At 52.6% G+C, this 13222-nt stretch overlaps 5 protein-coding genes across 5 annotated transcripts; 4 read left to right on the forward strand and 1 right to left on the reverse strand.

Annotated features, from left to right (window-relative positions):
- Positions 1–430: 430 nt before the first annotated feature.
- Positions 431–1957, forward strand: PV05_00929 (uncharacterized protein). Its single transcript, XM_013465865.1, has 4 exons — positions 431–991; positions 1043–1393; positions 1557–1833; positions 1900–1957. Exons 1-3 carry the CDS (start codon positions 567–569, stop codon positions 1684–1686), a joined length of 906 nt encoding a protein of 301 aa, XP_013321319.1. The 5' UTR covers positions 431–566; the 3' UTR covers positions 1687–1833; positions 1900–1957.
- A 764-nt stretch (positions 1958–2721) lies between these two features.
- On the forward strand, positions 2722–3393 carry PV05_00930 (uncharacterized protein; the record flags this gene model as incomplete). The annotated part of the gene is made up of 1 exon (XM_013465866.1): positions 2722–3393. One exon carries the CDS (start codon positions 2722–2724, stop codon positions 3391–3393), a length of 672 nt encoding a protein of 223 aa, XP_013321320.1.
- A 643-nt stretch (positions 3394–4036) lies between these two features.
- On the forward strand, positions 4037–5747 carry PV05_00931 (uncharacterized protein). The gene is made up of 3 exons (XM_013465867.1): positions 4037–5087; positions 5140–5389; positions 5485–5747. The coding sequence occupies exons 1-3, from the start codon at positions 4280–4282 to the stop codon at positions 5738–5740; spliced, it is 1314 nt and encodes a 437-aa protein (XP_013321321.1). The 5' UTR covers positions 4037–4279; the 3' UTR covers positions 5741–5747.
- A 560-nt stretch (positions 5748–6307) lies between these two features.
- Positions 6308–9197, forward strand: PV05_00932 (uncharacterized protein). The gene has a single exon (XM_013465868.1). The coding sequence runs from the start codon at positions 6673–6675 to the stop codon at positions 8578–8580; it is 1908 nt and encodes a 635-aa protein (XP_013321322.1). The 5' UTR covers positions 6308–6672; the 3' UTR covers positions 8581–9197.
- On the reverse strand, positions 9194–12147 carry PV05_00933 (uncharacterized protein). Its single transcript, XM_013465869.1, has 2 exons — positions 11483–12147; positions 9194–11432 (listed from the first exon to the last, which is right to left on the reverse strand). Exons 1-2 carry the CDS (start codon positions 11626–11628, stop codon positions 9950–9952), a joined length of 1629 nt encoding a protein of 542 aa, XP_013321323.1. The 5' UTR covers positions 11629–12147; the 3' UTR covers positions 9194–9949.
- Positions 12148–13222: the final 1075 nt, after the last annotated feature.

The following is a 13222-nucleotide window of genomic DNA, read 5'->3' on the forward strand; positions in this document are numbered from 1 at the left end:
ACACCCAAGGCAACCACGCGAGTCCAGCCTTGCTACCACAACAACTTCATCGAGATACGATCGAGTGCCCAATCAATACGAGAAGCAAGAGGGCGGATGACCACCTGTCCTGAATACGGCGAGTTCAGGAGCCCAGGTCCAAAGGTGAGGGGTTGACATGGTACTGTTGTCAGCCCCCTCGCCTCACTACCAGAGGTGGCCTTGAGCGGCTCAAGCCTGTCCTCAGCTTGCGTATATCCTAGCTGTTACCAATGGACAACCTGGCTTGATGCCCGCGCGAAGAGGCTTCTCCGTGTTCTCCTCAAAGCGGCTGCACCATTCCAGAAAGAGGGCCAATTGGGCAGCATCGACCCCGGAGCTGCAGGCAAAAGCATGTTTCGCCTGCTACCCAATGCTGCCCTGCATCCAACCTGCCCTGTCCGTCGCCCACTGGCCTTCTCTGAGTCTAGCTCTGTTCTCTCCTTATGATCTCTTTTCTCGACCAGAATCCTCCTTGCGCTGCAACGTACATCGCCTAGGTTTGATGCAGTGTCCACATTCGATATCTCCACAGCCACAAGTACGCCATGATGTCTACATCCACGCACCATCGAGCGGATTCCCGAACGTCGAGCACTCCAAATGCAACTGGGAATGACATCTCTGAGATTGGTCCTGCCGCACAATTGCATTTGCTCCGGGCTCTGGTTGATGTCAAGGTGGCCCGGAGTGACTTTTCCCCAGACGACATCTCACACCTTCACATGAACGCTGTCACTACAGATTTGTTCTGGAGCACTTCGGATCCTGACCCATGCAGTTGTCTACTGGAGGCTCTCGGCACATTCCTCACTCAGGTGATGGGAGTGTTGTCTCAAATCTCTGTTTCTTTGACCAACGGCCCGCACATTTCCGATTACATCGAAAGCTATATAAAAAGTGTCTCCAGAGAGGATGATTTCTCAGACACATCAGTCGTGACTTTCCTCGACCAAAAGCTACGCCTATTGCAGTATGTACTCTGGAACCATGTCCAGACAATGTTGACGCTGATTGAAGCTAGAAATCTTTCGACTGAGCTTGGTAGGGTCAGCAATACCTGTGAAGAGATCTGGTCCGGCAGGCCATTGCATCAACCTGGTTGGAAATTACCTTCTCGCGCGCAATTACATGCTCAACCTGCCACACCCGCAGGTTCATATTTCACCCCTGGTTACCAACCTTTAAATCAGGGGGCCATGCCTGATATCTACGCCCCCACCTATGCTGGGAGGCCAGCAACTCAGAGTGACTCGAAGACTTTGTTGTCTAGAGGGAAGGGAAAGCACATCTGCCATTTCGGTCATAATTGCGACAAAGGTGGCGTCCGAGACGACGGGTCGCTAGTGGTGTTTGAGCGCAACTCGGCGTTCAGGTGAGCAAAGCTGAACCCTGCTGCCCCTATGTCTCCCTCTCCTCATATTCCCCATCCACCCTTTCCACACTCTGCTCGCCTCCCAATCCTTTTCTCACCGGCGCTCACGCCATTCCAAAACGCGTGAGCTGCGGACATCGCTGACGCATCAATCTCTTCGAAGAACCCACATGGCGAAACACGAGAGGAAATACAAGTGTGATCTCCCAGGGTGCACTAATACGACAGGATTCGCGAGACCTGATCAGCTCGAGCGTCATCAACAGACTGTGAGACACCATTCAACGAGATAGCCGCCTTGGGGTGAGAGGCTTGTGTGAATGCCCGGAGTGCTGCACTAGAGGGACTTGTACAGAAGAGATGACTTTGGGCCGTCCAGTATGAGCAAGGCTGAGAGCACAGGGCTCTGTTGGATGTGGGTTGCCAGACACAAGTGATAGGTGAATATCAATGACGTCCTACTGCTTTGCATGATGCTTCTTGGGTGGTATTCTGACCAAGGTCAGTAAAAAAATCAGAGCGATTAGCGACGATCAACATGTTTTCCCCCGCCGTATCAACGCCGAAACCATCAGTCATGCTCGGTCCCGGTATAACTTCGTGCACAGTAAGTCTAGCCATGCAGAGGACTTACGGAAATTCCCAGCCTGGCATCGAAGCGAGTTGTTTTCGGAAGGCCAAGTTCCAGACCATGCATGGCCAGGACATGTTCGGCCAATGGAAACGGTTGCTATCTCGGTTTGACCTCCCCCTGCTAGCCTCGTGGACAGCTACCCCTGCTTGTTTTCTCTTTCGCTAGACCACACATGGACCTGACTCTCATTTCACTAACCAGGAACGTCGTTGGCGTTGTTTCCTCCAGAGCAATTCCGATATCAAATTCCCCGGCCTTGGTCTGAAGCAACTGTCGAGCACTTCAAACATGGCTTCGAGTGATGTAAGGCGTCGAGAAAGGATTGCGGGGAGAGCGCATCAGCGAGGCACAATGAGGTAGTATGTCGCAAAAGTGGTAGAATGACTTAAGTCCTAATATAGCCGGCTGCTACCACAGATGCGAAGCCGACAAGTATATGTACGCAGAGAGACCCAGGCTTTCACATAAAGTTACCATCAGCATACATTCTTCAGAGCAAGGGTTGAATCACTTGCAAATCCAGGACACCTGTTACTCCTAGTGAACTTTGTGCTGACTTACCTCGCCACGACCCAGCTCCTCGGCTTGCAGCACTGAGCTGGCCAACGCCCCTCGTTCCTCCCTCTGTTGGACCCAGAATCAACCTCACTGGGACTCTCCCTTAGTTTTGAATGGGAAGTAAGCTGCCATAAACATGCCATCATTCGAATTCAGCATCCAGACCCACCACCATCACCAAGATGGCCACATCCTACATGTCAAGGAGCAGGAAAAAGGACAGTTCAGCGATGACAACGCCTCCAATGTCAGTATCCCTCACCAATACAAGTCCAGAGGCAGAGCTTGCCAACTGCATCTTCATCTACACTGTCCTGGAACGACATCTCATCTGTCAGATGACCTCGATTGTCTCCCAAAGCTTAGCCGTTCACGCGTAGCTTCTCAACGGACGACCAACCAGCGCACTGAGCGCAGCTTCTCCAAAGGCTTGCGTGCAGAGCGCGCTCGATCGATGGCAGGTCTTCGCTCCTCGAGAGCCAGCTCTAGAAGGACTGGCCGCGGCTGCCTGCTCGATCATGTTCCCGACAATCTTACCTACAGCATGGGCCGCTTCATGGACGAGGCTGTACCTTTGTTCCAGGTTGCTCAAGGACCGGATGATCTAGCGACAAAGACGACATGCCGCACCAATAGCATCTTTGGTCACAGAACCACATCGCAAGGCTACAGAACATCGACCCAGGAAGAGAACAGTGCTGGCGACATTCTTTTGGAGGCCGGTTCCTGGACAAACGAGTCATATCTCTCTGCCTCAGACCTCAAGGAGAAGGGAACTGAGGATTTCGGAACCCTTCACGGCTCTTGAAACAAGGAGGCCTCTTACAGTTCATTTGGTTTGGACGATACCATTGGAGTTCTGGGGTTGGATATTATTTGCAGATCGCCGTAATTTGGCCATCTGCCTGAGCTTGTGTGCCAGAGGTGCTCCGTCAGGGTCGAGTAACACTGTGACCCGAGACGAGAAGATGCGTTTGCACCTGGCTGTTAGGTAACTTCGATACGCTTACCTTAATTTTTGAGACCATTGCAATGATTCAAATCTGGCCTTCAATGGCGTATTTTGCAGACCCTTGGCTTGCGGGTGGAGCGCTGCCATTGTCTAACGCGTGTAGCTCTCGTTCTCAACCTCAATCCGCGTTGTCGTGGATAATTTGTTGCCGACTGAGGCACATTGCTCTGCCAACGTGAAGGTCGTAAGGCCCTCGACCCCTTTTGCGGAGAACTTGACAACTCAGTTAGTCAGAGGTAGCGTGAGCTAAGTCAGTGCTAATCCTAGAGCTAGACAAGTATTGACCAATATGGCAAGTATACCGACGCCGCCAATAACCCCGACAACAAACCTGCCAACACATCGCAGAGAAAAAGAGAGAACATGATTCCAGCACTGGGTGCGACACACCAGGACGGAACAGCACTTGGTGGAACGATAGTTCATGACAAACAGAGCGGGAGTTAACGGCGGGAAAAGACCTTGCACAAAGCGTTTCTGGTCTTTCACTGCTGCAGGATGTTACTGGTCATTTGGTACGGGCGAGTGATTGGCGTGCCTCGCATTCGGGCTTCGAAAGAGAAAACTTGGAGAGAACAAGTCGTCTCAGCCAATCATTGCAAGTATCCCTGTCCAACACCTCCCTTTGAGATATATCAGGGCGATCCAGAGGTTCACTGTGCACCCCTTCACAGCGCCAGCAATGTCGGGCGTCACGGAAATGCACCAGGGTTCGGTCATCATCATAGGCGCAGGCGTCTTTGGAGCCTCAACCGCCCTTCACCTTTCTCGCCGGCACCCTTCGTACACTATAACGGTATTCGACTGTTCGCCCTTCCCATCTCCTAGGGCAGCTTCTTCAGATATCAACAAAATTGTCCGGGCCGCTTACTCCGACCTCAGTTTGTGTCGTCTAGCGGCCAGAAGCCACGAGATCTGGAGAAATGATTCTCTGTTCAGCAAATTCTACCATGAGGCTGGCATGCTCTCCATCCGGCCCTACAAAGGTGGAGCAAGAGCAATCCTGGAGAACTTCAAGCGCTTAGGCATCAACCAAGAAGCGAGAATTGTAACTCCAGAAGATGTCCGACAGAGATTCAATGGGATTTTCAAGGAAGCCAACTTCAACACGGTCGAGGAGTTTCTGTGGGAACCCAATGCTGGTTGGGCAGAAGCAGCCAGGGCGCTCGCTGCCACGATGCAGGCTGCAATTGATAATGGCGTCAAGTACGTCACTAATGGTGTCTCGAAACTCCTTGTCACTGCTGGTCATTGTCATGGAGTCGAGCTCGTCGATGGCAGCAAACATCACGCACAGAAAGTCTTGCTGTGTGCTGGAGCGGACACTGCTCGAATCCTCGCCGAGAGTTCGCCGGATGACTCTGGTCTGCACGCCGGTCCTCGTTTTGTTGCTGGCGCCATCATTGAAGCAAAGGTGAGGTTGAGTCCAGACCAAATGGAGACATACAAGAGCACGCCAGCTGTGCTATGGGATGCTGACCCGGCCAGAGGTCAGTTATGTATGAGCCGAAACACTACTCGTTGACTAAAAACAACGTTCAGGAGAGACTATGCCGCCGACGTTGGATGGCTACTTGAAGTTCATTCGAGACATTCCTCTTGCTAACACTGTTCTCCATCCTGCCTCGAACACCAAGATCTCGGTAGCACCGGACAATGCTGAGGGCACTGAATGGACTGCACCTGAGAACATTCCAGTACTCCTGCGCGAGGAGATGAAGACGGTGATTGCTGGTATTTTCGGTGTCGACGCCGCTGCGGAGCTACAGCCCGAGCAGTTGCGATTATGTTGGTGAGTCTTTGATCCCAAATCGGTTTCCTACTTGCCGATGTTCGGCTATGAGGGATCATCAGTGTAAACCCTCGTCTGACATACCGTCGCTACAGGGAACCCCTAGCCCCGGACGAGGCCTGGTTCGTCACACCTCATACGCGGTGCCAGAACCTTTACATTGCCACGGCCGGCTCTGGACATGCCTGGAAGTTCCTGCCCATACTAGGCGAATTCACGGTGCGCATGATGCTGGATCCAAAAGGGTGGGAAGCCGATGAGCTTGCTAAGGCATGGGCATGGGATCGTGAGCTTGTAGATAGTCCAGATGAGGATGTCATTCCGCGAAGACAGCTGGCCAATATGAGATAGATTCAGTTCCTCCCTTCCCGAAGAGCAAGAAGCTCTCGCCATCAGGGGGGACACCATCATTTACCCGCAGCCTCGTCACGTGCGTCACGTGAAGATGCTTGGCGACAAGGCTTCAGCCTTTTCCCTTTTGCTTCTCCATTTTCCATGCTTCGTTTGCCTACACAGTACGGGACTCCGCCTCTTTTTGATGCACCAGCAAATGCACTATCTCTTAGTTTCTTCTGGTCTTTGACCAACAAGAATCTTTCCATGAGTCGTCTATATCTTGTGTCCGAACGACAGAGAACTGTTCAGGTCCACTTTGCTGACAAGACCCTCATAAAACCTTTCAGCTAAGCTTCCGTGACTGACATTAGCAACACTGTCACCAGGGCGAAGAGTCTTTGAAGGCTGGCTCGAGATCCTTCCGCGCCCGCGATTCCCACCAACGGCTGGCTAGAAAATGCCCGGGGAATGTTGAGCTTGGACTTCAAGGTGAGCAATTCTCCGGGCAGGAAGCGGCGCCACGTCCGCTCAGGCCATCCTTTGGCCTCATCCCGAACACCTCAGGTTTGTATCCAGATCAACATGATGTTCGAGCTTCATCCACGTAACCACCCCGCCGCTCATGAAAATTCGAAATGGTAGGGACGTGACTTGACGTGGCTATTTTGTGGATTTGTTGATATCGACCTGAGATAAAGGCGAAGCCTCATGTCACTTCTTCTACCAAGCTTTTCACACTCTAGTCTCTGCAAGTACAGCCAGGTCCCCATCCTACTGACTTGCAGGTTCTCATCACATTCATATATCTGTGCCTGCCTACCTGCTGACTGTGCAATAATACAAACGGAGCTGTCCAGCTTGTTTTATTGCATTCTACCATACCAGGAACCCTTCTCCCTCCCCCTTCTCCCTCCCCCTTCACCCTCCTTCTCAAACACGCTCTCACCATGTCACGTCACTCACGCACCTCATTCATCATCTCCTCCCTGCTCACCTGTCTACCCCTCTGCATCCAAGCACATATGCAAATGAGCTGGCCCTATCCACTCAGAAGCCCCCTTGACCCCAATGTGCCTTACTATGACAAAGACTACTCTATGACCTCTCCCTTACTGGCCGACGGATCGGATTTCTCCTGCAAGCACTACCAATACACGACCGGAACGAACGCCTACGACAACGCGGACGTGATCAAGGCCACCTACTATGCGGGAAACACCTACAACATGACCATCGCTGGAGCGGCACCTCACCATGGAGGCTCCTGCCAATTATCTCTGTCTTATGACAATGGAGTTACCTTCAAAGTCATCAAGTCGATGATCGGTGGCTGCCCCATTACCCTGACGTACGACTTCACAATCCCCAGTTATGCGCCAGCCTCGGATTCCGCCATATTCTCCTGGTCCTGGTTCAACCTTGCCGGCAACAGGGAGATGTACCAAAACTGTGCTCGTGTCCAGATTGTCAGCAACCCCAGCCAGAAATACCGACGAAGTCTGTGGAATCGACAAACTTCCATATCCGAACTCCCGGACATGTTTGTGTGTAATGTGGACAATGGCTGTACGACCATCGAAGGGAGTGAAGTGGTCTTTCCAGATCCCGGAAACGATGTCGTCTATGGCCAGGACCTTGTTGCTGCAAACCCCGGCCCTGGATACACCATCACCGGAACCTCCTCTAGCACCAGCGCTGCTGAAACTGGATCTTCGACTTCTTCGTCAGCTATTGAAACTGGATCTTCGACTTCTTCGTCAGCTATTGAAACTGGATCTTCGACTGCTTCATCAGCTATTGAAACTGGATCTTCGACTTCCTCGTCAGCTATTGAGTCTCCTGTGTCGGCTACTGCGTCTACGACCGCTGCATCCTACGTTACGGTTACCGGATCCCCCTCGACTTTCTCCACCGAAGTTACCGGGCTTACCACCACTGCTGCTGGATCGACAACCCTGACAAGTGCCACCGCCATGACGACAACGACAACGACAACAACTGGTTCTCTGCCTACTGGAACGGATCTCCCCGCTACTAACGGTACCCTAATCATAGTTACAGGTGATCCCATCACACTTTCTACATCGACCTCTACCAGCACGTCAGATATGGCGACCAGCACTTCAACCCCAACCTCAACCTCAACCACGACCGATTCACGCTCCAGCTCTACCATCAGCCCAACCTCAACACGCACGTCAATCACCTCTGTCACCTCTTCCACGATCCTACCACCCCTCAGCTCATCCGTTAGTGTTAGCTCTAGCTCAACCTCCACTGCCCTATCATCCGCATACATCACCTCGCCATCTTCATCTTCATCTTCATCCTCATCTTCATCCTCATCCTCACCCACATCCACCACACCCCCCTCTTCCCCTTCATCTTCATCTTCATCTCCAACATCCTCCCACAGCATCACCACCACCCTGCCCGTGACCACCCTCACCACCGCCCCCACCAGCACACCGACCACAATCTCCCCTTCCATCACCACCAGCACCAGCACCACCACCAGCACCAGCACCTCCTCTTCGGCCTCGGGCACCGCCACCGCCCAACCCACAAGCTGCACCCCCGGCACCTTCGAATGCAACTCCCTGTCCACCTTCTCCCAATGCGTCAGCACCTCCAGCGACACAACGACATACATCTACATGGGCTCCGTCGCCGCGGGCACGCAATGCGTCGACGGCACCATCGAACGCCAAAACGCCGGCCCATGCACACCCTCGGGCTCCATTTTCTGCAACGGCACCAACGCCTTCTACATGTGCGACCAGGGCGGCCTTGTCGACATGGGTCCCGTCGCGCCGGGCACGGCCTGTCGAGATGGCGTCATTGGATTCGCCTAGCCCGGACCGCCGCTGCAGTCTTTGACACCCCTCGTCCAGTGGGGTCCGTAGGGAGAAGGACGACACATAGCGGCCGAGAAAGGCCAGAAAAAAAACGACACGAGGCGCGGCTTAGGCTTAGGCTTAGGCTTGCTTGGTTGACAAACCGCACGATACGCGATACGAGATACACGCACACGTATACGAACAGCAACGACATAAAAAAAGATTGATCAATGTACGACATAGCATACAGCACCAACGGAAACGGAAATGGCAGAGGAAAGGGAAAAGGAAATTCGGATGGAACATCTATTATACCCAAAAAAGTATCGGCATCGGCATCGGCATCAGCACTTGGCTTAGACCTTGATGCGCCTTCGTTTTTAATCCATGGGCGTCGAGCAATTACACTAATGTTATGTATCACAACGCGGCGAGAAGATAGAGAGCAATACAAATGGGAAGCAGCAAAGCTGCAAGTTCCAAAACAAATTGCAAAATGGAACATTGAGCGTCGAGCATCGAGCATTGGTGTAGACGTATCTATCGAAATGCTCCCGAGCACCATTCATTCCACCAGATTGGAACGAACCGACCAAGTCAGTAGAGTAGAGTAGCAAAACACAACAATGGACATTCTCTTCCACACCCCTATACACAACCGGACTACTGTACCTCGTAGAATCGCTGTCCATCCAGGCACCGGGCACAAAATTCCTCCCTTTACTGTTACCCGCATCTGTAAAGCCGCATCTACAGTGGCATCGAAGCAGGAAATAGCAATACAGGGACGACACGGCCTGAGTTTGTACAGTATGTCGCATTCCTCTGCCCGACTATCAAGTTCTAACCTGTATTGCCTCTTCTGCATGTTTTCATGTTCATAACCCTGCAACCATCTATCCCCGCCTCTTGAGTCTCCTGCCTGAGTCTCAAAGTGCGTGGAGTCCAGGCCGCACCATGACTTGCAAGTGGTATCCTCTTCTCTGCGTACCTCCTCCAATTCCACCCTGAACAGAATGCACCAAACACAAATCCTGCTCGCAATAAAATCGACATCGAAGTGCATGGACGCTGCAAACAAACTGTACACAAAGGGGTATCATAGAATCAAATGAGTTCAAAGCACAACGGCCGCCAGAGACGCTTCCAATTCCGTTGGTGAGCAAAAGCATGGCCGAAACTGATCAACAGGGTGATGCTCGATGCCCAACGAGGGAAAACTGGTTTTTGGTCCTTTGGGGTGGTAGAACACTTCTGCTTGTGATATTACTGGTATTATCGAAGTCTGTAGTTTTCTCATCGCTGGATGATCGACCATCATTTCCAAACGCCTAGGCTAAGTGCATGTCGTCATAAACACAGCATGATCGCGGACAAGTCAGCCTCATATCGGAGGTGGACCACCTGAACCACTTTCCGTAGAAGTGTCGCCTTCTACCGTTTTCTTCCATGCCTCGGGCAGGCAAACACAGACCAATGGGAAAGCTTTGATGTCTCCTGACGGTGTAGGTGAGTCGTCTCGGGCTGCCGAGCCGTTGGAAACACCACTGTCTCGTTGCACCTTATGCTTGCCATCGTAGTCTTCGGCTCGATCGTTGATTCGTACTCCAGTCGCCCAGCCGTCATCCCAGATGCCGACGACTTTAAGCATATCACCTCTCTCGAGCTCGAATTCATCTCCCGCGCGAGGTTGATAAGCCCAAAGAACGGAGACCTTATCACCAGGGTGGATATCATCATTTGAGTAGTAGTCCTTGAAAAATGGTAGTTGTTCGGATTGTCCACTAGCCACCCCTTCGGGTGAGGAGAAGTCTCCGGGAGAACTGTCGTTTTGCGAATCACTACCAGGGGAGTCTCCATGTTTGGCAGCCACGACTCCGCCCAACGTCTTTTCGCGTGATTCGGGACTATCTCCATACATGTCTGTGTGAGAAGTGTGGTTATGCCGCGGTCCTATCACAGGTTGATCATCTTGCAGAGCAGACATGCGGGCCACCCGACCGCCTGGCAGTACCTCATATCCAGGCTGTGACATGGGTGGACTGTGTGATGAAGAGCCTGGACCGCCTCTTCTATGAGGCGACGGCTGGTTGAGGAGACTGCCAGCTGTGCTCTGATTGCGTCTGCGGCGGAGGCAGATGACGGCGAGAACAATGAGAGCGCAGAGTAGTAGAAATCCAAGAATTGATCCGATAACGATACCAGCAATGGCACCACCGCTGAGACCGTTGTCATGGCCTCTAGAGCCTGCAGCACCTGCAGTAGAGCTGCTCGTGGGCGACGAACTGGGAGTTGCGGTGGATGAGAGCAGGCCGGAGATGGTGGAGAAGACTGGGAGAGCGACATTCTGGCAACGGCCCTCGGCATTGGACGTGAAGCAGCAGGAGTCGGTAGCATTCTCGGTGCTTGCACGGCAGAAATTACAAAGACCCATCAGGTTGTCTCCGAAACCACAGTTGCCGGGTTCATTGGATTCGCCTGCGATACAGCTTCCGCTGATAGAGTTGGCTGGCAGAGCGCAATTGGTGAAGTCGGCCCGAAGTTCTTCAGCGTAGTCTGTGTTTCGACCTGAACACAAGTTGCTGGAAATGATTTCTTCTTCGCTTAGAGCCAGCTCGGCGCAGGAGTCGGCGCATAATGGCCTCGAGTCTGCGTTGGACAACCCACAAGGCTGCTTGGAGTTCTGTACTATCCCATTGCAAATGAAGCTCAAGGTGTAGCGGGCATAGTAGTCGGTCGTGTTGGCCAGATTGATGCCGTCACAGCCGAATATGTTGACGTATTTCGTTTGTACATATTGCTGAGATACATATTGATTTAATTGAGTGTCGAACTCGTCGGTCGACGTAACATAGGCAAGAAAGGGACTGCGACAGTTAGCATCCTCATGAGAAACAGCAAGCGTTTGACCACGTACTAGAGTCCGGTCAAATTAGAATTTGTGGAAATCGACGAAGCATTGAATGCAGAACAGGTCTTTGAACCCGCCAAAGATATACAGCTTTGCGCGAGCGCGGCAGGTGCCAGCAGGGCCAATGCGCCCAACGAGTAGTATCTCGACATGCCCGCAGGCGACGTAGTCGTTCGATCGTGGGGCGATGATATATTCAACGGCGGTTTGCCAATTCAGGTATCCAAAAAGTATCCAACTCTTTCAAGCTCATGCTGAAGTCATCCTCCACCCAGCCCTTGTATCTTGTCCGCGATCGATCTCGCTGCCAGGCAAGCCCAAGACTTTGTGTGAATCCGGTGGCAGGGTACTCAGGGTCAAGAAGCTCTGACGGTTCGGGAGGTTTGAGGAGCCGGGTCAGTGCGTGAAACTGCCAGGATGGGGATCGAGCTCTAGGAAGGGAGTAATAGTAGTTAAAACCGTTGAGTGTGTAGAAGCGAATGTGGGCAAACGAGCGACTGGTGGTCAGAGATAGAGAGACAACTCCGGGTAAAGAAGACCCTGCTGATCGAACTGGGCGGTAACAACAAAAAGGCGAACTGCAAGAGGGTTGAAAGAGACGCAAAAGGTACAGAGATCGGAGGGAAGGTCGCAGAGTGTGATTGGGAGAGAGCGAGACAGCAGACGCGGGTGGCAGGTGTGGTGGATGGCGACTGGCAGGACTCACCGACCTAACTAGAGACTGCGCTGCGCTTCTGCCGGACTTTCACTGTAGTCGCGGTGCGCCTCCGGGCACCCACAAGTGAGTCCTGGTAAGGTGAGCTCCAAGCGCAGGGACAGCGATCGAGGCCAGCAAGACAACATCCAAGGTTGACCAGGTTGACCAGGTGAACAAGCCACTGACCAGGGTGCAATGGAGATCGGCTACTGGACTTTCAGTGGCTTCGGGGATCATCTCTGACCCGCTCTAGTTAAAGGCCATGCCTAAACCATGCCTAGTACCCTAAACCAGGCCCTGGTGAGGACCCAAGCTATTCCCGTTCCTCACATTTCCCAATCTTGCACTCTCGCTTCACACTTCCATGGTCCTGCTCCGTCTCACGCCCTGGTTCCTGGTCTCTTGTTTTGTTTCTGAAACACCAGAACTAGCAGCTCATGGCTTGACAATTCCCTTCTCAGCGAGATGAGTTCGAACTTGTGACAACGACGACAAGTCGGGTCCGCTGGACAAGTTGCTTGGGCATCTCAGCTCCTTCGACAGCCTCGTAGCAAAGAGCCAACAGAATACTCTTCCCACTTCTGACCCCTCCATTGTAGGCGGTATCTTTGTGAACTCATCCAGGCTTCTTTGCGGCATGCGTCCGAGACCATCTGCCATCACAGTCCGTTTGAGGATGATCGTGATTCACAGGTTGGTGACCCAGGTGGACAGTTTGTGCGATGTGGACGGTTTGCTGGTGGGAGATTGCATGGCTCCAAGCCACACACGCCAACCTGGGCGCTATCCTGGTCCGTTTGTGAAGCTACCTGACCACTCATCTCTCATGGTCTGCTCCCTTTCTCGCTTGGGTTCCCTGTCGAATTGGATTTCCGTCTCTCCGCTGGCCGAAGTCTGTCTCGATCAACCAGTCAAGTTTCTCCGACTCGCTCCCAGGGGGTCGAAATGTCGACATCATAATTCCACGCTCTCTGCATGGTGTCAAGATCGATCCGAAGAGCGTCATCCGGGTGCGTTTTCGCCATCCAAAAAGCTCAGGTTGTCGTGTA

Source organism: Exophiala xenobiotica (assembly GCF_000835505.1).
Source record: "Exophiala xenobiotica strain CBS 118157 unplaced genomic scaffold supercont1.1, whole genome shotgun sequence".
Classification (NCBI taxonomy): Eukaryota; Fungi; Ascomycota; class Eurotiomycetes; order Chaetothyriales; family Herpotrichiellaceae; genus Exophiala; species Exophiala xenobiotica.